Here is a 22,495-nt window from a genome sequence, read left to right as displayed (position 1 = left end):
TAAATAACAATTAGTTTTTGAATTCAAACTAAAAATATAACAGTTTGAATGGTTAGGCGCTTATACTTACATCAAACCCTACGTAATGTACCACCCACGGCCGAGTTAAAATGCGTAACCGGAAAAGATGGTGTGCATGCCTGGCACGAACACTCAAAGCGTGTTCTAGCGTGTTGCTCGTACTGACTCAGAGCAAGGGTGAGATGTAGGTGTAAGGGCAGTGCGTGTTCGTCGGGAACCTGGTGCATAAGATCGGTCAAGGCCCGTTCTTATACTGAAAATTGCGAATTGTTGTTTTTAAGTTTATAAATTTGAAATTTTGGTCTGGTTTATAAATTTGAAACGTTACCATATCGAAACACTTCAACAATATACACCTTGCAAAATTTAATCAAATTGAAGTCGACAACGTATTTTTTTTAAATTTTATCAGCACCAATTTGAGGAATGATGAAAATACTTTTATTTATGCCTTAATAAATTTTATTATCCGATTGCGTGTCAAACAATAGTATTGTTTTAGATTTTTTTTGTTGCAATATTAGAGATAGCGATTTTTGTTCTTCGTTTTCAATCACCGGCGTTAAAATCTGCGTTTTTTTGTTTCTGTGTAGCTTTTTAGTGCACAATTCTAGTTCTCCAGGCGACCCGTCCCCCCACACTCACAAGCAGCTTCCACAAACAAGGAAAAAACATAAATCAAACAAATTCAAAAACAACTAATCCAGCTCTTCCTTGGGCGCGCCACGACTTTCCGTTCGTCCCGCAGCTGACACTGCCGCCGCTGCCCTCCGCGGGAAGCTTCCTCCGGCCGGTGTCGCCTCTTCGTCCCCGTCCAGGTCGTCGTCCAACCCCTGGAAGAACTGGTTCAGCAAGTCGCCAAAGATGCCGCCCATTCCCTCGCCCTGGGGCCGCTGCGGCAGACTCGCCCCGAAGAATATCATGCCGATCTTCTGCAGATACTTCTCGTAGGACGGATCGCGCTCGAGCGAGGGCCGGTACAGGTCACACAGCGTCCGAAAGACGGCCAGTTTGCGCTGGTTCTGCTGCGTTTCGATCGCCCGCAGCAGGAAGAAGCAAAAGTTGAGCAGCGGCGTGATGAAGGGCGGCTCGCTCGAGGCAATCTTTGGATGGTACTTGGTGTAGGTCGCGAACGTTTCCGCCGCCGTCGTCGTCTCCTTCAGGCAGAGCTGCTGCAGGATGACCTGCGCGATAAACAGGTCCATCTCGGACGGGACGCCCTTCGTCTGGGCCAGCTGGATCAGCATGTGGCCGCAGCCGGAACCGTCCTGGAAAATTGAAAAAAAATCAAAAATTTAATAATTTTAAAAATTGTTAAAATAAAATTTCAAAAATTTTAAAATGATAAAATTTTTGTAAAAAACACAGCCAAAGTTGACCCCTAAGAAAATAAAAAAATTAAAAACATTGACAAAGTCACACAAGACAAGTCAAACTTCCAACCATTAAATTTTCAAAAATTTTAGGAGTTCTTCTTTCCAATGGTTTTTAAAGATCAAAAAAGGTTGAAAATTAGATTTTTGGCGATTTTTTTAAAAATCGAAGCCCGTCTAAAGGTGGGAAAATTTAGAATTTTTTTTTGAATTTTTAGAATTTTTGGAAATTTTGAAAATTTTAGAAATTTTAGGAATTCAAAATTTTAGAAATTTTAGGAATTCAAAATTTTAAAAATTTTAGAAATTTTAGAAATTTTAAAAATTTTAGAAATTATAGAAATTTTAGAAATTTTAAAAATTTTAGAAATTTTAGAAATTTTAGAAATTTTAGAAATTTTAGAAATTTTAGAAATTTAAGAAATTTTAGAAATTTTAGAAATTTTAGAAATTTTTAGAAATTTTAGAAATTTTAGAAATTTTAGAAATTTTAGAAATTTTAGAAATTTTAGAAATTTTAGAAATTTTAGAAATTTTAGAAATTTTAGAAATTTAAGAAATTTAAAAAAAATTAGAAATTTTAGAAATTTTAGAAATATAAAAAAAAATTAGAAATTTTAAGAAAATTAGAAATTTTAAAAAAATTAGAAATTTAAAAAAAAATTAGAAATTTTAAAAAAATTAGAAATTTTAAAAAAATTAGAAATTTTTAAAAAATCCGAAATTTTTAAAAAAAATTAGAAGTTTTAGAAATTTTAGAAATTTTAAATATTTTAGAAATTTTAGAAATTTTAGAAATTTTAGAAATTTTAGAAATTTTAGAAATTTTAGAAATTTTAGAAATTTTAGAAATTTTAGAAATTTTAGAAATTTTAGAAATTTTAGAAATTTAAAAAAAATTAGAAATTTTAGAAATTTTAAAAATTTTAGAAATTTTAGAAATTTTAGAAATATAAAAAAATTAGAAATTTTAAGAAAATTAGAAATTTTAAAAAAATTAAAAATTTAAAAAAAAAATTAGAAATTTTAAAAAAATTAGAAATTAAAAAAAAATAGAAATTTAAAAAAAATAGAAATTTTTAAAAAATCGGAAATTTTTTAAAAAATCAGAAGTTTTAGAAATTTTAAAAATTTTAGAAATTTTAAAAATTTTAGAAATTTTAAAAATTTTAGAAATTTTTAGAAATTTTAGAAATTTTAGAAATTTTAGAAATTTTAGAAATTTTAGAAATTTAGAAATTTTAGAAATTTTAGAAATTTTAGAAATTTTAGAAATTTTAGAAATTTTAGAAATTTTAGAAATTTTAGAAATTTTAGAAATTTTAGAAATTTTAGAAATTTTAGAAATTTAAGAAATTTAAGAAATTTAAAAAAAATTAGAAATTTTAGAAATTTTAAAAATTTTAGAAATTTTAGAAATTTTAGAAATTTTAGAAATTTTAGAAATTTTAGAAATTTTAGAAATTTTAGAAATATAAAAAAAATTAGAAAATTTTAAGAAAATTAGAAATTTTAAAAAAATTAGAAATTTTAAAAAAAATTAGAAATTTTAAAAAAATTAGAAATTTTAAAAAAATTAGAAATTTTTAAAAAATCAGAAATTTTTTAAAAAAATTAGAAGTTTTAGAAATTTTAGAAATTTTAAATATTTTAGAAATTTTAGAAATTTTAGAAATTTTAGAAATTTTAGAAATTTTAGAAATTTTAGAAATTTTAGAAATTTTAGAAATTTTAGAAATTTTAGAAATTTTAGAAATTTTAGAAATTTTAGAAATTTTAGAAATTTTAGAAATTTTAGAAATTTTAGAAATTTTAGAAATTTTAGAAATTTTAGAAATTTTAGAAATTTTAGAAATATAAAAAAAAATTAGAAATTTTAAGAAAATTAGAAATTTTAAAAAAATTAGAAATTTAAAAAAAATTAGAAATTTAAAAAAAAATTGAAATTTTAAAAAAATTAGAAATTTTAAAAAAATCAGAAATTTTTAAAAAAAATTAGAAGTTTTAGAAATTTTAAATATTTTAGAAATTTTAGAAATTTTAGAAATTTTAGAAATTTTAGAAATTTTAGAAATTTTAGAAATTTTAGAAATTTTAGAAATTTTAGAAATTTTAGAAATTTTAGAAATTTTAGAAATTTTAGAAATTTTAGAAATTTTAGAAATTTTAGAAATTTTAGAAATTTTAGAAATTTAAGAAATTTAAAAAAAATTAGAAATTTTAGAAATTTTAGAAATATAAAAAAAATTAGAAAATTTTAAGAAAATTAGAAATTTTAAAAAAATTAGAAATTTAAAAAAAAATTAGAAATTTTAAAAAAATTAGAAATTTTAAAAAAATTAGAAATTTTTAAAAAATCAGAAGTTTTTAAAAAAAATTAGAAGTTTTAGAAATTTTAGAAATTTTAAATATTTTAAAAATTTTGGAAATTTTAGAAATTTTAGAAATTTTAGAAATTTTAGAAATTTTAGAAATTTTAGAAATTTTAGAAATTTTAGAAATTTTAGAAATTTTAGAAATTTAAGAAATTTAAAAAAAATTAGAAATTTTAGAAATTTTAAAAATTTTAGAAATTTTAGAAATTTTAGAAATTTTAGAAATAAAAAAAAAAATTGAAATTTTAAGAAAATTAGAAATTTTAAAAAAATTAGAAATTTAAAAAAAAATTAGAAATTTTAAAAAAATTAGAAATTTAAAAAAAATTAGAAATTTTTAAAAAATCAGAAATTTTTAAAAAAAATTTAGAATTTTAGAAATTTTAGAAATTTTAGAAATTTAAGAAATTTAAAACAAATTTAGAAATTTTAGAAATTTTAAAAACTTTAGAAATTTGAGAAATTTCAGAAATTTGAGAAATTTTAGAAATTTGAGAAATTTTAGAAATTTTTGGAAATTTTAGAAATTAAGGAAATTTTAGAAAAATTAAAGACTTTAGAAATTTGAGAAATTATAGAAATTTGATAAATTTTAGAAATTTTAGAACGGTGCACATCAACCAGAGCTTTTGCACCCAGATTTTTGTTACAGATATTTTAATATCTTCAAAACTACGGGTACTACCGGAATATATTTTTATTCATCCCATAAAGTACTGTCCACAAAGTAATTTACAACAAAGTTTGACTAACTTAACAATCCCGTTGATGCAGGTTTGACAATTTTGGAATAAGAAGACAACAACTTCCTTCGTTGCTGTGCACCCTTAAGAATTTAAGAATTTAAGAATTTAAAAATTTAGCAATTTAGCAATTTAAGAATTTAAGAATTTAAGAATTTAAGAATTTAAGAATTTAAGAATTTAAGAATTTAAGAATTTAAGAATTTAAGAATTTAAGAATTTAAGAATTTAAGAATTTAAGAATTTAAGAATTTAAGAATTTAAGAATTTAAGAATTTAAGAATTTAAGAATTTAAGAATTTAAGAATTTAAGAATTTAAGAATTTAAGAATTTAAGAATTTAAGAATTTAAGAATTTAAGAATTTAAGAATTTAAGAATTTAAGAATTTAAGAATTTAAGAATTTAAGAATTTAAGAATTTAAGAATTTAAGAATTTAAGAATTTAAGAATTTAAGAATTTAAAAATTTAAGAATTTAAGAATTGAAGAATTAAAGAATTAAAGAATTAAATAATTAAAGAATTTAAAAATTTAAGAATTTAAGAATGAATTTAAGAATTTAAGATTTGAAGATTTTAAGAATTTAAAAATTTGGGGTTTTGGAAATTTGGGAATTGGAGAAATTACATTTTGATTGTATTTAAATTCCAATTTGACTTTTAAAATTTGTAAATTCTTGAATTTCGAAATTTTTGAAATCCTCAGTTTTTGGAGTTTGGAGATCTTTTAAATTATGAATTTAGATATTTAGTTTTTTTTTTCAAATTTCAGAACAAATCAGAATTTTTAAACTTTTGGAGTAAACAAACTATAAAAATCAAAAAAGTTTTGAATTTTAAATTTCTCAAACTTCGAATTTCGAATGTTGGAGCACAGTTCGGAAAAAATTAAATTGAAATTTGAACATTCGTGAAATTTTCCGATCTTTTCGAAAACAATATTCAAAAAAAATTATCGAGATTTGAAAAGTGCGTAATATTGAATGTTTGGCCCTTTTAAAATGTTAGTTTTTATTCAAAAAACAAAAAATGAAAATATTTTTTTCAGCTTGATCGGAAAATTTCACGAATATTTAAGAGCGAGTTTTTCACCGATGTGAAACAGGTCGTATCGAAGTGCTCCGATTTGGATGAAACTTTCAGCGTTTGTTTGTCTATGCATGAGATGAACTCATGCCAAATATGAGCCCTCTACGACAAAGGGAAGTGGGGTAAAACGGGCATTGAAGTTTGAGGTCCAAAACACATGAAAAATCTTAAAATTGCTCGCATTTCCGTAAAACTTCATCAATTCCAACTCTCTTAGATGCATTCGAATGGTCTTTCGAAGCCCTTCAAAATGTGCTATAGACATCCAGGATTGGTTTGACTTTTTCTCATAGCTTTTGCAAATTACTGTTAAAAATGATTTTTTTTAAAACCTTAATAACTTTTGGCAACAGCCTCCAACACCCATACAAAAAAAAAAAAAAAAATTTTACATTAGATTGAGGTGTTGGAATTTTGAATTTGATTGGAAAAAATGCCATTTAGAATTAATTAAAATATTATTTAGAATTTTGTCGAATTAGGGGTAAAACAAGTTTTCGCCTACTTGATACAGCATTTGACGTATTGATCATAGGGAAAATAAGATCTATTTCTATTTTCAAAAATGTTTTATTTAATTATTTTTTAAATCAAAATTACAACTCCAATACTTCTAACTTACGTGAAATTGACCGAGGATTCCGAATATGACAAAATTGAGACCAAAAAGTGCCGTCTTCTTGGCCTACAGGGCAAAAACTAACGTTGTAAAATGTTTGTTCTAGAAAAATCGTAAAACTATGAGAAAAACTGCGATTGGCCAAAAAGTTAACACCTTAGGCTTATAGTCCATGAAATTACCTATCTTTTGACCTAAGGGAGTATGGGTGTTGGAGGCTGTTGCAAAAAGATATTAAGGTTTTAAAAAAATCCATTTTTAACAGTAATTTGCAAAAGCTATGAGAAAAAGTTAAACCAATCCTGGATGTCTATAGCACATTTTGAAGGGCTTCGAAAGACCATTCGAATGCATCTAAGAGAGTTGGAATTGATGAAGTTTTACGGAAATGCGAGCAATTTTAAGATTTTTCATGTGTTTTGGACCTCAAACTTCAATGCCCGTTTTACCCCACTTCCCTTTGTCGTAGAGGGCTCATATTTGGCATGAGTTCATCTCATGCATAGACAAACAAACGCTGAAAGTTTCATCCAAATCGAAGCACCTCGATACGACCTCTAGAACAAACCGAGCAGAATCTACAAATACTGCCTCTTAATTTTTTAACATTGCAAATCGGACATTAGAAATTGGAGGGTTGTTAGGGTGAGACTTAAAAAATTTCAATTTTCCTTTTCTTTTTCTTTAAGCCGCTGTATGTCAGCATCCAGTGGTTCAATCTGCAATGTTTCTTAGGCGAAATTGCAGAAAATTTTCTGAACTTTTCGAAAAAAATATTTTCATGGTCACTATTTTCAAAAAGTGAAAAACCAGAATTTAACGGACAAAATTTAACTTTGACTTTCTATATTTTGAAAACGGTTCACATAAAAAAATGAGGCAATAATTTTTTTAGCACGAGATTTATTTTTTTTTACAAAAATTACTATTTAAAAAATTTTATAGCTTGTCGGCAAAATTTTGTACCATACTTCTGAATGGCTTAAAAGATGCGGGGTTTTATAAAAAACAAGCTCTTCCCGGCAAACTTCGTCATGCCTTATTTGGTTTTCTGACGTTTCTTGCTTGTTTGCTAATTTCAGCCTCCTGTGATCAAAATTGGATTTTACGCAGCTTTTCCCATACAATCTGCAGATTTTCCGGAATCGGTTCCAGAGTGGCCAAAGTTGTAACTTTTTGGCGTAAGAACCTTCCATGGGCTTATACGAACCCAACGCAACAAAGAGCACCTCGATCCGACGCTCCGTATTGAACTGATTCGCGTTCGAACAAAACCGTCGAAATTTTTTATAAATATAGATATAGATTCAAAAATTAAAAATACGGATTTCGGGAAATATTTTTTTAGAAAAGGTAAATAAAAATCACATGTACTTATTTTTTTCTAAATAGTCTTCATCAATACCTACAAGTTCCTTGAAAAGTTACAGATTGCATTGAAAAATCTCTTTTTGAAGATTATTAGGAAGATTCTCATCTATTTTAATTAAGAAAATACAAACAAAAATGTTTGGAAGAAAATTCAATTTTGTTTCAGTAATAAACTTCTAAGAAATCCTAGTTTGGCAATCAACGAAAACAAAAAAATAGTTATAATATTTTTTTTTAAACTTGAAAGTAGTTCTATCTCACTCAATTAATTATCAAAATAGCCATCCGCGCCTGAGCAAAATTTGCCAGCAAATCCGCGCGAAACTCAACTCATCTCTTACCTTGGACAGCAGAAAGTGATGTCTCGCCTGGGCCAGATTGTCCTCGTTCCACATGATCTGGGCGATCAGTTTGTGCATCAGCGGGTGGCCAACCTGCGATTTGCACACGGTGGCACTCCACTTGACCGCCTTCACCAGCAGCGTTTCCCTCTCCACCACATTCTGCGGTATTTTGCTCAGCAGCATCGCAATCTTCTGCATCCACGGTTCCGCCTCCTGTTCCGGCTTGGCCGCCTTCTCCAAAGTGTCCACAATCAGCAGGCCCAAATCCGCTCCGCTCGTGTGCTGCTCGTGGTTCAACAGCGTCAAAGAGCCTTTGTAAAGCAACTCCAGCAGTTCCTCGTACTTGCGCTGGGACAAGTACCGAAAGTACAGCGTCCGGTACATCTGGTGGGCCTCGTAATAATTCCCAGTCTCGATCGACGACTCCAGCTTGGCCAGTACCCGTGCCACACCGCGGGCCCCCGGAACGGCCGCCGTCGAACCGTTTGCGGCCTTTGTGGTCATCGCGTTCAATTTCTCTTCACTTGATCAATAATCGATTTTCACCTGGTGCTGCTGGCCTCGCCCTCCTCCTCCTCCCTGGATGGTGATGTGGGTGGGTGCAACCTTTTGCGCGCAGAAGGAACAATCGTAATTTCACCGCATCGAATCCGTGTGTTGATCGGGAGGGACAGGAACAATGCTGCTGCACAAAGTGATGTCCTTTCGGTGAATTTGCGGCCAAATATTTACTAGAATTTTCTAAAATCTTTCTGCCGAAGAGAAACGCAACACGGCCGCAGACGTTTTTTGACGTCACGCGTTTGACATTTTTGATGGAGTGACAGATTTGTTGTAGTTTCGCTTTTTGGCGAAGAAGGTGTGCCGCGGAGCACGGAAAGAAAAATGAAAATGTTTTCTCTAAATTGGATACACCCTTACCAAAAATCATGATATTTTGAGTTCCAAATCCCACTTTTCATACGATTTTTTCAGTTCAACCCATATAACCATTTTTATGGTTGAAGTACCTGAACTCAAAATCGTATGAAAAGTGTGATTTGGAACTCAAAAAATCATGATTTCTGGTAAGGGTGTACACGTTCATCCAAAGTAACTAATTTCTGAGTATTTCCAGTCCAGATTTAAAAGCAAATAAGACAAGTGAAAAATCAATGTTTTAACACCAAATCGAATAAATCCTAGGCCAGAGTGTCACCACAGCCGCTGTTGGTTTCTTGATAAAAAAAAACTGTCACAGTCCCTGCGAAATAAGTGGGCTGACATCGGGCGGGCGGGCTAGAAAAACAGCCGTTAGTCGCTTGATAAACATCTTTCGCGTGAAAGAGAAAGCAAATTTCGGATGCATAAAAAAACCAAATAGAATTATGTACGTGCGCATGTGTTGGGTGTACCGTATACGAAAAAGATTGAGATTAAATTTTATACCGACCAGCAACACAAATCCAGAGTTTTTTTTTTTAAAGGGCCAATAAACTCTGGTCTTTCATATGTTTATTGGACCAAATAAAAAAAAAAATAAATAAATCTAGAAATGGTGTATGAAATCGGTTGTGGAGTACCCGTGGGAGTACCCCGTGGTTTGAGTGTGTTGTTATTTTTTTTGCATCTAGATCTTGATCCATGGACCGATAATAAAAACGATAAAACCGAGGAGAATTGATTTCAAGCGACTTTTGGAATTTTTTTTTTCAAAAAAGTAATTTGTGCACGATTTATTTGTAAGGATGTTTGTAAGGGAGGCCGAAACACGTGACTTCTGAAAGGCCAAGAAATGAACACCAAAATTTCCTCGACATGACAAGCTTCTCTACACAGAAGCAGGGGATTGACACTCGTCTGAAAAACCTGTGTCATTTTTTCCTTCAAAACGGTGGCGCCGCGTGGTGGTATTGTCCGTTTCTTTCAAAGGTACACGCCGCGCGGCATTTCAGAATATGCCATAGACATTGTTGCCAGCGATTTTCTGCACTTTTGGTGCAATATAAAATATATCTGACAACAATGCCAGGCGATTCGAAGAAGAATATCAACAAAAACAAAACGCGCAGTATGGGATTTGACAGCACGCATTTGCCGAAAGTGCGGCGCGTCGTTTCGAGGCTGGTTTGCCGCGTGTCTTTCTCGGGAATACGCGCAATAGCTGCACTGTGAAATTATCCATGGCTAATCCAAGGAACCAAAAGGTGGCAACAGAAATGTCCGTCCAAAAGGGGTGCTGCAAAAAATAAAAATAAAAATATTATTTTTTTGTAAAATTTTCTAACCAATCAGCAACAATTTACAAGTATGACAGTCAAGATGACAGTCAAACTACACTTAAAAGTTAGTTTTGTTATTTGTTTTTGCAAAACCGCATGTTTTTAACGAAAGTGCCAAAAATATTCGTAATTACCTTTTGCCTCTTGGTGGCGCTTTGTATTAGTAAATGCCCAGTCACGGCGTTCTAGCAGAATTCTAGCTCAGTTCTAACAGAGCTGGATATTCTTAGAGAATTCTAGCATAAATGTTCCACCATTCTAGCAGGATTCTGACAGAACCAGCAGATCTGCTAGAATATTTCGTGACTGGGTGACTGGAAGTATGGCGTTGTTGGAAAATTGAGGTTGATGCAACAAGCAACCAATCACTGAAATTTGGGAAGTTTGGGGTCGATGAACTCGAATTAAAAACTTAAAAAAATGACTAGATTATTCAACACGCAGAAAAATAAGGCATATTTGAATCAAGAAAATGTTTTGTTGATTTGAAAATCATGATTTTTGTTGAATCAACGCTAAACGTCAAAGCAGCTTTTTCAAAACAAGAAAAGACTTTTGTGGAATTGAGAAAACCAAGGTTTGTTTCAACGCAAAATCGGCGTTGATTATATTCAACAAAAATTTTGTTGATTCTACAAAACATTCTGCGTGAAGTTTTCATTCAAGACACCTTGACTTTTAAATTTTAATATCTCGATAAATAAAAAGGGAATGAAAATCATTAATTAATATAAAAAACAAAGCCAATTCTGTGGCATACTCAACCCCCGGTTTTTGGTCACTTTTTCGTATGACACTTCTTTAGTTGTACCCTGTTGATTTGACAAAGTCAAACTAAAAAGTGCCGAACTGTCAACTGTTATGTTTTTTAAAAATACAATTGAGGTTTTGCATAAAAAAAACCATTATATTATTGATAACAGATTTGTTTACATATATTCAACTATTTCTATCGATTTTTGAAAGACTTTCTTGCAAAATAGTTCAAATTATTATCTTTTTCGAAATGTACAGTTTTCTCCGAGGTTTTCTCATACAATAATCAAACAAATATTAGAAAATTATACACCAAAATGTTGGAAATATTTTTTCTTATCTGAATCCGGCAGAAGTTTTATTAAAATGTTGATGTTGAAGGTAAAAACACTTTTATTCAATAAATCTTAGGTTTACGCTATTTGTTCATAAGTGGCGACATGTGTTTTTTAGCTTTGATAAAAAAAAACTTTTAAAGTTTTCTCCTTTGGTTGAGCTCGATGCCGCCATCTTGCGACTACGCGCTTTTCTTGTTTATTAACAAGAGCTTGCCAAACTGAACCGAAATACGCTTTTAAAATAAAAATATAACAAAAAATTAACAACCCCATAGAAAAAAATCCGGCCCGGAAAATGGTCAAAATTTCACTTTTCTGAAAATCTCCTTATAAAATCCGGGTTTCGTGCCAACTTTTTTGACAGCTGGGAAATCCCGCCTTATCTTATCTAATCTACATACCTTGAATAAACAAAAACGAGAGCACGCAATGTAAACAATAACAAACACGTTGTGTTTGGTTGACCATTCTGTGCATTGTCCTGAAGTTTGATTGATTTTGGTTGCTGTAGTCTCGAGTTATAATTACAAATGTTTACGGCAGTCGACCTCGTACTTGTGTCAAACGCGTTCTGACCTGAAATCCCTTTACCCTTTGTCGTAATTTTCGGAGTGTGTCAAGATAGCACGACAGGATTGAAGCTTCTTTCACATGAAAGGTGACCAATAATGCACGGAGTTTTTTCGGTTTTTATTGAATATCTCAGGTTTGAAATTGAATTTTGGGGATCTGTGAAGGTCAAAAGGTGAGACATTGTGAGCTGCACAAAATGGCGATCTTTACTCAATTTGGCCCAAAATGCACGTCAGCGACATTTTGATTCCCACTGAGAATTTTGGCTCGAGCTTCGGGTCGATCTGTTTCTCATACTCGTTTCGGATATTGAATAATGTGGACACAGAGGGATTGATGCTCTTGATAATATTTATTGTTTTCTACTTTGAATTACTTAAATTCAATCTTGTTTGTGCCAAAGCGATTACGAAAAGACCATTTTCTTTTTTTTTTGGTCTTTTCTTCAAACATTTAATATGCGATAAGCGAACATGAACTTTTTAACATTTCAACTTTTTAAATGCTTATTTCTTCATTTATTTCCCGCCATTTACTTCGGCACATAGGTCGCAATGAGCGCCGACCGGGCCGACAGCGGGACCGCGTTCGCCTGGATCTTGCTCTTGGCGGCAATGTCCTCCTCGCGGTAGTTTGCGCTGACCAGCACCACCGTCAGCTCCTCGGCAATGCCCTGCATCAGGCCAAAGTCGGCTTTGACGGGCGCGTCCGTCGGGTTCAGCGCCACAAAGTAGCCCGGATTGCCGGACTTTTGCCTGGAAAAATGGATTGTAGAGGGGGAGAGAGTTTAGAACTTTGACAGTTGGTGGGGGTTTTGTTGATGTTTTGTTAGGTTATGAATTGGTGTGCTTACCAGAGCCTACTCGATTAGAGGTTATGTTAGCGTAGCGTGGAGAAAAAGGTTAGTTGAAGCGAAATGGGTTAGTTAGCGATATAGATGAAACGTGAGTGAATGGGGTTTTTGAGGTTAGGTCACTTACCGGGTATATCCGATGGAGGTCGCGTTAGCGTCCGTGTAGATCGCGAACGAACCATGCTCGAAGGACGGCGATTTGCGGAACTTGTTCAAGCTCTCGACGATCGCGTGGCTTCCGTCACCGTAGTTGAGGACGTCCAGCGGGACAACTGGGACTCCCGGCAGCAGGAACATGAAAACGTTGTACTCCGAGGCTGGAACGTTGGTCAGCGATGCCTTATCGTACGGCCACTGGTTCCAGGGCTTGCCACCGTTGACGGCGCTGTACAGGTTAGTTTCGTTCAGCGTACGCTCGATGTCATCTCGGATGATCTTGGCGGACTCCGCGGTGATCGGAGCGCTCAGGATCGTCTCAACGTTGCCATACTCGGGAAGGTCAACGCCCAGCTGGCTTCCATCGACGGCAAAGGCTTCCGGACGGACAATGTCTTCGCTGACGGACAGGAATCCCTCGCCCTTGGTGTAGTTTCTAACCTCCAGAGCCAGCTCGTGCAGCAGAGCTCCAAGCCCAGCTTGGTAAGTAGTGTGCGCATGCGTCCAGAAGTCGTAATGATCGTGCGTGAGCGACTTGTCCGCGGCCGGCGATGCGACCTCGTCGTCCTTTCCGGCACGATCCACGATAAAGTGCTTGGCGTTGGCCAACCGGAATCCACTGACGCCCAGCTCCGCCAACCGACGCAGCGTCGACTTGAGCTTATCCTTGGCGATCGGTTCGCTCAGCTGCAGGTCGAAGCGATCCGCTCCAAACTGGCCCAAGATGAGCTGCGAGTCCAGTGGCTTCCAGGCGGAGCTACGATCGGTGGTGCCGACCTCGAGCCAGTTGGTCTTTTCGCTGGACTGGCGCCAAACGAAGGCCGATCGCTGCGGGGCGTCGGCGCTGGCCGTGGCCTCCTTGAACAGCGGGTCGTTCTTGGTCACGTAGTTGGCCGTCACGTCCAGGATGACCTTGATGTCGTGGTCGCTGTGGGGAAGGGGGGTTTGAGAGGAGGATTAGTCATGATGTAGATTTTATTATTTGAGCAAATAACGATACACTTTCTACTAGTTTAAGTCGTGATTTCACATATTTAGAGCGAAGATGTTAATTAGAGCTAAGGCCTAAAAAAGCTCTTAAGGCCTACTTAAAACCATGAATAGGGTGATTACTCTTGGTTGAGGTCTGTCGAAATGTCAATTTTCATGTCCTGTATCAAAAACCTTGAAGTTTGATACCCACACAGCAAAATCTGATGTTCGTTTTCAGTTAGGCCGATGCAAATATTTAAAAAAGTTTTTGTCCCTTGGCCCTGGCCGAGGTCAAGAGGGGGGCAAAAAAATAAAAAAATATAAAAATTTAAATAACAAGCCATAGTCTTCAAATTTAAATGAAAAAAGTGTTTTAAAATGCATTTTACACTAGTTCAGTTGTTTTGCAATCTCTAGTTTTCAAAAAATCCTAGATCTGACAAAAATAAAAATTGTATCGAAAAAAAAGATTTTGCATCGAAAATTTTCAAAAAAAATTATGATTTTTTAATAAACCCAAACATGCTAAAAATGATTTGAAACGCAGAAGAATGTATTTTAATTTGTTTTAAGCTGGTTGCACTTGAATTTTCATTGAAATTTTGAAGTTTATTGTAAAAATATTTTTTTTGCCCCCTGATTTTTCGGGCCAATTTTGAAGGGGGGGGGGGGGGGGGGGGGTGACAAAAACTTTTAAAAATATTTGTACCAGCCTTAATATTTACTGAAAACTGCACTACTGAAATCTTCAGTAAGTTTTTCGCTGAACATCAGTTGAAATTTGTATGGAGCTGTCAAAGTTTGCTGAAATTTCAGTAAGTTTTCATTTACTGAAAATTTCAGCAGTGCAGATTCCATTAAATTTAACTGAATTAGCATAGCATAGCATAGCATAGGTGATTCCATTAAATTTAACTGAATTCAATAATAAGAAATTGGTGAAATTAATATTGTCCAAACTTGTATGGATCGGGTAATGTCCCTTCTATTGTTTTTTTTTTTGCAAGCAGTAACATAACCAAACTTTTCGGCACCCTCAGCAAACGTCAAAACAGTACAAAATAACTGCCGGATCATGTTCCGGATCTCTTACGAAATAGATCCGGACGCAATTTTGTATGGTTTGACTTCGTGCATCAGCCGACAACTCTGTTGACACCGGGGGGATGACAAACCTATTTCAACATTAGCAGGGTTGTCAAATGAGATGAGAGCCCACAACAAAAGCACTAGCTGTCAAATGGTAGCCCATAACAAATCAATGTTTGGGTTTTTGATTTTCAAAGTTTTCGTAATATAAACGATAAATTCCTGAAAAAAAAAACACGCAAATTGTGCTGCTGATGACAAATTTTGGCTGAAAATTCATATCGAAAAAGTGATTTTTCTGTTTACCTTTTCATGTCTTTTTTCTTTTGGGCGATCGGGTCGATCAAATAGTGCGCCCGTACACTGAGAATCGGCATTACACATTTTTCAGTTTTGCTTTTACACATTTGCATGGGACTTTTGAGTTCAACCAGGATAAAATAAATAAAAAATAAAAATAAACGATAGAAATATTTCCAGTTTTTGTTTAGAGAAACTCTGTGTATTACTCCGGGATAAATTCGGCCAAACCTGTCACTCTGTACGACACTTCCGTTGGAAAATTCCAAAGGATACTACAGAATCTGGAGCTTATTCTCTAATAAGCTCCATGTCCTCTAGAGGATACCGGTCACTAAGAGTTGTGATCAATTCTGTCAATTTTTTTTTTTTCGAAGATAGAAAAGCGACTAATATCAACATTAAAAAATCGTTTCCTGGTTGCTGGTTTTTTGAGAGCTTGGAAGAAATGTATATTGAACAAAAATCAATCTCAGCTCAACTCAGCAAAACAATTCAATTTCCGCTTTCATTGAGATTCCAACGAGATCAAATAATGGCGTCGCCTGTTGTCAGCAAGCAACAGAAAGCAAATCTCCCGTTCTTTCCCGCAAACAAGTCTTCACATTTGCGACAAACAACTCACTTTACGAGCGAACAAACCAGTTTGAGATATGTGGTGTTGTCGCATCACACAGACATCACTTCCCTCCTCTAGCGAGTTCAAGTCGTCAAGTCGTCAAGTCACTCGCAGAGTGCGTCACTTAAGTTCAATTTAGCTCAATTGCGTTTCGTTGGCGACCCAAGAGTTCCGTTTCCCCTTAACGTCGTATGTTCTTTTCGTCTGCGTAGGTTGGTTAAGGGGAAACGGATGCTCTAGCAAACGACAAGATAATAAAGTTCGGCACTCACCCAAACGCCTTCACCAGCTCCTTAATCTTGCCCTCGAGGGCTCCCTCCACGAAGTACGTTTCATCTTCCGGCAGCTTGTAGATCACTCCCGACGCTCCAAACTTCTTCACGTCGGCGACCTGCTCGCGGTAGGACTGTTCATCAACGGTAACCAGCGGGCCCGTCTGCCACCAAGAAAGTGGCACCGGTGCGGCACACTTTGGCGCGTCCAGAATGATGTAGACAGCCCCGGCCAGCATGCCGATCCAGAGTCCCCAGAACACGATGAACAGGAACCAGCGCAGCCGCACCCAGAACGGGTCGTTCGCGAACTTCATCAGCTCCTCCTTGCTCATGCCGGAGAAGGTTTGCTGCAAGCAGAGTCGAGAAAGTGACCATCAGTCAACTGCGACTAAACCGCACTTCCGCGAGGCCCTTTTATAACCCCGCCGCGCGAATCGTCACTTTGCAAAGCCCAATTAGCACCGCCAGGTGCGAATCTCCCACCCCGCTTACCTGCTTCTCCACCTCCAGGTTGATCCGGACGTCCCCATTTTGTCCCTCGGACGTGAACGTCACCTCGAGCTCCTTCTGGGTGAGCTTCTCCTTTTCGCCACCGCCACCGTTGGTGGTGGCCACGGCGTCTCCGGCGCCGCCCCCGTTCAGCATCTTCTCGTCCTCGCCATCCTTGCAGTTGCCGTTTTCGCGGACCATCGCGGGATCTTGAAAAAAAGGGGAGATTGTAACCACAGACAAACAGACGTGACTCTCCATACAAATTATTTTTGAAATCCATCGTCCTTCATCAAACCACCAAATCACGGCGACGCCAGCGCTGCCTGGTGAGCTTATGCCGAAGCGCAGCCCAAACACACCAATACAAACCCATTACTGTCATGTGTCATGTCAGTGTATGCGTGAGACAATCAAGCCTCAACGATTGTAAACATTAACAGCTGTTTCGAAATAATTTTGTTGTTGCTGATCATCAGTAACAAAATCAAAATAAATAAATAAATCAAGACCGACGGCCGAAAATGACCGTGGGTCGGTTCCACGGTCGGTTCCGTTTCCAATGGCAGAACCTCATGAGGCAAATTATGCGGCAGAACCTGCAGCGATGCACGACAAACACAATGACAGAGACCACACTACTGCTCCTCCCCGTTGCTTGCATGTTCCGTCTAAGATTCCTCCTCCACCGAAAACATGAACCATTACACCTGACATCACCATCAACAAGATATCCCGGTCACGAAAACACCAGTAGTAACGGAATTGATCCCCACGATGGGCATTTGGAAACATCTGCGGGGAACGTTTCCACGGCGCAATTAAGTTGCCAACCAACAAAACCAAAAGGGCCGAATGAGACGAAACAAGTCGCGAAGAGTGGCGCTCACGATCGACGCAACATCGTCAAAATGCCAAAAGGACGACCAGCAGCAGCAATCTGAGCAGCAGGATAAGCAGGTTGCTCCGAAAGAGATGACTCCACCACAGGATCCGGCTTTCTCCGCAGTAGCGGGCGCCTCAGCAGCAGCCTCGACTTCGGCAGGCAGTGGAGCAGGCCTATCTGGTTAATAGTAGGGTAAAAGGTATGCCCTCGCTAGTCAGCCGCTCATCTGACTCTGGCCGAAACTTCCCCAAATTTGACCCGCAAAGTCTGGGTAGTGGATCACCGTTGGAATTTCTGAATTTCATAATATTTTTTTTGTTTTCATTTGCTGCCTCACACGTGCTCACGCTAAACTTAAAAACAAAAACACACGCATCACACACACTGAGAGAAGACGGGCGAGCTGTCACGACAGCAGCGCCATCAGTGCCGGGTGAGTGGATGCCGAAACAAAATTGAATTTGAAATAACCGTTTTTGGAGGACGATGGTTCGGCACTCGAGTGTCCCGTCTGTTTGTCTGTGTTGTAACGTTGAGTTGTTCACGCTTCAGTGGTTGGATATTGAATGAGTTGGAGACCAGATCGGACCAGACGACCTTGCGTGTGAGGTTCGTGGATGGTTGGGGTTGAGGGTTAGCTCAACTGGTGTTGGTTAGTCTTGGTTGTAGTTGTAGAGATACATCTCAACGCAACGGTGTTGGTAGAGCGCTTCAAACACAGACGTAGACATAACTAACAACTTGATTATCAGCGTTTTGAAAGGCAGATTGTGTGTAGGTTGGTTGGTTCTAGCATCAGCTTCGGGGTAGGTATATTTAGAGATAAGACGGTGATAATTTGCTGTGTTGGCTAGCGGGTTATGTCAGACTTGGACACACAATTGCAGCTATTCGCACCATATGGTAACAATTTGAGAGTACCTCGTGGTGCTAGTAATTGAAATTGAAAGTGATGTTTATTAAATAATTCCTTGTCATGTTCTCGGTCATGTTAGTAGAGCCACGAACCGTCAGTCATTTAAAATTTCAAAAGGTTTAAGTGTTACAGAGCGGATTCGTTAATTCGAATTTCGCGTCTGACAATTTTGTCCCTGTTTACTTTGTTACTTTGTTATGTATATGTTGACAAAATTTCTTCAACAAGTTGTTCAGAATAGTAGCCTACACGTGTTGATACTTTTTGGTAACGATTATCCGATTCCTTGCAAAAGCTATGGAAATCGTCATTAATCAGTTGGGTCCTTAAATTAAGCCTAAATTGGGTCCTAAAATGAAGTTTAGATTGCTGATACTATTCTTTACAACGATAAAGCTTATTTTTCTGAGTAAAATAACCCTTTGTACGACCACAAAGAGTTTAAAATGAATTTTAAAATCAATTTTGAAAAATTAACCTCGCGGTCCTTCTTGACAGAAAAGGTCCTACTTGACAGCTCGTTCCAAGGGGACCATAGTTGATCCATCGAAAAAATGTTGTCTTGTCAATAACTTTTTTTGCATAAAAATAAAAAAAAGTGATCAGAAATGGTTTTTAATCGTGTTTTTTACCGTTGTGCATAAAAATTTACATAGGGTTTTAATACCCAATTCGTTATATTATTGTTCACAACGATAAAGCTTATTTTTCTGAGTACAATGGCCCTTTGTACGACCTCAAAGGATTTAAAATGGATTTTTTAATCAATTAAAAAAATAATTTCACGGCCTTTCTTGACAGAAAAGGTTCTACTTGACAGCTCGTTCCAAGGAGACCATAGTTGATCCATCGAAAAAATCTCGTCTTGTCAATTTTGTTTTTTGCATGAAAATGAAAAAGTGATCCCAAATGGTTTTTAATCGTGTTTTTTTAATCGTTGTGCATCAAAACTGACCCTATTATTGCCAATTAGGACGCCCATGACGATTCATTTTGGTGCAGAAATTCATAATATTTAATTCAGTACAGAGCATTTTAGAGTGATGATCTTGGTGATGATCAATTTTCTTCGAAAATGATCAACGGATTACCGCCGCAAATTTTCTTAAAATATTTCGTGTAACTGTCAAACATTGGTTAATGCTTTTTTCTATCGCATTTTTTTGTGTGATCAATGTGGTAGATGATTTGGTAGTTTTTTTTGACAGTTCGATACTAAAGGAGGTATTAGACAATGTCAAACAAGCAAACAAACTTTTTCGCGTTTGACAGTTTGCCAAACTCGCAAACAAAGCAAAATGTTTGCTGGCTGACGTTTCTGCAAACAAATGCAGGCAAACAAACAAAACGGGCAAACTGTCAAGCAGGGATGCCAGGTACACAGATTTGTCTGTGTTTCACAGACTTTTGAGCTAGTGTCAGACATTTTTTGAGGTGCACAGACTTTTAAAAAACTTCATTAAATTATTATTTTGTAATCTTTTTTGTAGAAACTTATTTCGTTAGTCTTCAAATGCTTAAAAACGCAATTTCTGATGGATTTCAATGACTGTGAATTGATATATTTGAATTTTAGACAAATGCACAGACATACACAGACTTTTTTACAGACATTAAAAAAAAACAAGTGGCATCCCTGCTGTCAAGTGCGAGTTTGTTTGTCATAGTCTAATACCTCCTTAACGAATTTTACCACGGATCTAACGAAACTGTTTGACAATACGGCTCCGAAGATATAATTGGGTATTTTTTTTTAAAGAAAACCTTTTTACCACATTATTTATTTTATGACACGAATGCCAAAATTATGCTAAAGTGTCAATAACAAGTCATAATAGTATAACTTTATTTGTTTTAGGATTGAAAATATATGAAAGATTTGCCAACACTGTTTCAGAATATGACTAATTAGGTGAAATGGAGCCTAACATTTCAAAAGGGCACAGAACTTTTGTAAACAATAGTGTATCCCTCGGTGTATCCCTTTCACTCAAATGGCAATTTTTCATAAGATGTGAGAGGGATCTTGTTTACAAAAGTTTTGTGCCCTAATGAAATGGAAAGCACGAAATATGAAAATTCTCAAACTTTGCAAGGTCAGATTTGTCGTAGAATAAAGATTGTTTAAAATAGACAAAAAAAAGTTTTTTTTTTTAAATATTGAAATGCAACAAGGTAAACCAAAAAAAAAAACAAAAGAAAACTTCTATCTAATTTTTTTTTCTAAAAATACAAAATTATTTGAAAAAAAAAGTAGTTTTTTAATTTACTGACTGTTAAATATTTGAAATTTTGGTAGCAACTCAAATTAGATATATTTAAAACAATTGTACTCAAAAAATATTACCGATTTAAGATGATAAGGCCTTTTTAGCAAAACGCAATTCCAAGCGATTTCATCGGAATCGTGCTCTCAACCGCGTAATAAATCAACAACAGCTGCTAATTTGAAGTGTCAAAATGTATTGCAAATTTTTCAATCTTGATTTAGCTTCAAGATAATGTGTTCAGTTCTTTGTTTGGTCATAAATTTAAAACAGAGTTGTTGTTACAGGTTTATGTTTTTTAATTGTTGATTTTTAACAAATAAGAAGTAATCAAACAACGATATCGAAATCTATCAAAAAATACGACAAGACATTTTTTTCTTCCAGATGATTATTCCTTTGAGTCACGTGTCCGTGCGTGCTTGTCGCGTCCACCATTTTTAATTTATGTTCTTTTTGAACCCGCGTTTTATTTTTCTGAAACCACAGTAACAAAATTGAGATTTAAGGTTAAGTTTGACAAAAATTGCAAAATTAATACGCAATCAACATTTATAATTTAAATTTTCTCTTGGAAAAAAATCAAGATTATTATTTTTTCTGAATTAAAACATTTTGTGTAGTGCCCAAAGCCTACTTCGTTCTCAAGCAACTTTTCCACGCCTCACGGTAAAATTACAGCAAACGTCAGCTATCTTTACCCCCAAAAAAACTTGTTGCGCTTGTTGGCAGGGTTATTTTTAGCCCTAAAAATCTTGCCTCTCCTTTGTCCGAACGTACCAAGTGTATTGTGTATTCTTTGAAAACGTGCGTAAATGAAAATGACGCGGGTTGGAATTTTTCGCGAGTTCACCGTCTACTTGGATGACGTTAGCATTGAACTTGGTGTCGTCATCCATCTTGGATTTCATTGATCGCGAGCTGCATTGAAGCAATTATGGATTTTTTTCTAGCTTTTAGGTGTGGTCTAATCGATTTTTCTGGGTGAAATTTAACGATTGTTGAGTCCCTTACCGTCACTATCTGCAGGTTCCTTCCTCGCGGCACCGTTCGCCTGGTCTAGCTCCGCGTCCGAGAGCTTCTTGTAGGATTCCTTCGGTTCCGGGCTGAGTTTCTCCTTGGAGTTTTCCTTGTCCGCGGACTGCTGTCTGGCCGCCTCGATATCTAGCTTCGCACTATTCCTATTCGTCTCGTCCATGGCGTTGAGCGCGAGCGCTGGGGGTTCTTTTTCTCTCAAATACCAATACCACCTACCCACTATAGAAAAAAAGAGGAAAAAAAGGTCGTATTACGTAGAGGCCATACATCAGTCCGATAGAGTTGGTGTAGTTATTAGATATACGCCGTGCTTTGATTGTAGACTGCTCTAGCTCGTGTATTTCTATATTTATTACAAAATGTTTGTATGGGTTTTACCTCAAAACTTCTCAGCCTATCCGCCAATATCTCACACGAGTAGTTCAGTGTAGTTCTGATTGTCCAGGTGTTCGGATCGATACGAGTTGAACCTGCAACCTTAGGAAGTCGCGCCAACCTGGTCAAGGGCTAAAGGACAAATGGCTTCTTTTGGGCTTCTGTCGGCACGCAGAACGCATGAAGAAGCGAAAAGTTCATGAAATCATCTTCATTGCATGACACCGAAGCAAGCGATAAGGGAAGGAATGTGCGCAGATGTGGTTCTGGGCCTGTTCTACAAAGAGGGAGATGAACCCTGGCTGCTGATTAATGTGTGTCAGAATGAAAGAGAATGAGACGGAAAGTGCTTACGAGCAAGAATAAAACGGTCATTCTGAGGCGAATTTCGGCGCAT

General features: G+C 35.7%; 2 protein-coding genes across 2 annotated transcripts; both read right to left on the bottom strand.

Moving 5' to 3' along the window:
• Nucleotides 1-533: 533 nt before the first annotated feature.
• Nucleotides 534-8,747, bottom strand: LOC120416920 (Golgi to ER traffic protein 4 homolog). Its single transcript, XM_039578826.2, has 2 exons — nucleotides 7,933-8,747; nucleotides 534-1,289 (listed from the first exon to the last, which is right to left on the bottom strand). Exons 1-2 carry the CDS (start codon nucleotides 8,437-8,439, stop codon nucleotides 720-722), a joined length of 1,077 nt encoding a protein of 358 aa, XP_039434760.1. The 5' UTR covers nucleotides 8,440-8,747; the 3' UTR covers nucleotides 534-719.
• A 3,449-nt stretch (nucleotides 8,748-12,196) lies between these two features.
• On the bottom strand, nucleotides 12,197-22,257 carry LOC120416916 (uncharacterized). The gene is made up of 6 exons (XM_039578823.2): nucleotides 22,102-22,257; nucleotides 21,700-21,942; nucleotides 16,620-16,825; nucleotides 16,125-16,474; nucleotides 12,844-13,800; nucleotides 12,197-12,618 (listed from the first exon to the last, which is right to left on the bottom strand). Exons 2-6 carry the CDS (start codon nucleotides 21,881-21,883, stop codon nucleotides 12,396-12,398), a joined length of 1,920 nt encoding a protein of 639 aa, XP_039434757.1. The 5' UTR covers nucleotides 21,884-21,942; nucleotides 22,102-22,257; the 3' UTR covers nucleotides 12,197-12,395.
• Nucleotides 22,258-22,495: the final 238 nt, after the last annotated feature.

Source organism: Culex pipiens, chromosome 1 (genome assembly GCF_016801865.2).
Source record: "Culex pipiens pallens isolate TS chromosome 1, TS_CPP_V2, whole genome shotgun sequence".
Taxonomy (NCBI): domain Eukaryota; kingdom Metazoa; phylum Arthropoda; class Insecta; order Diptera; family Culicidae; genus Culex; species Culex pipiens.
The sequence above is the reverse complement of the archived record's forward strand: the minus strand, read 5'-3'. Positions and strand labels throughout refer to the sequence as shown.

Coding starts and splice junctions, on each gene's coding strand:
- LOC120416920 (XM_039578826.2), bottom strand. CDS start 8,439: ATGACCACAAAGGCCGCAAACGGTTCGACGGCGGCCGTTCCGGGGGCC. Junction 1,290..7,932: donor ATCACTTTCTGCTGTCCAAG/GTAAGAGATGAG, acceptor TCAATTTTCCAG/GACGGTTCCGGCTGCGGCCA.
- LOC120416916 (XM_039578823.2), bottom strand. CDS start 21,883: ATGGACGAGACGAATAGGAATAGTGCGAAGCTAGATATCGAGGCGGCC. Junction 16,475..16,619: donor ACCTGGAGGTGGAGAAGCAG/GTAAGCGGGGTG, acceptor CTCTGCTTGCAG/CAAACCTTCTCCGGCATGAG. Junction 12,619..12,843: donor ACCTCCATCGGATATACCCG/GTAAGTGACCTA, acceptor CCATTTTTCCAG/GCAAAAGTCCGGCAATCCGG.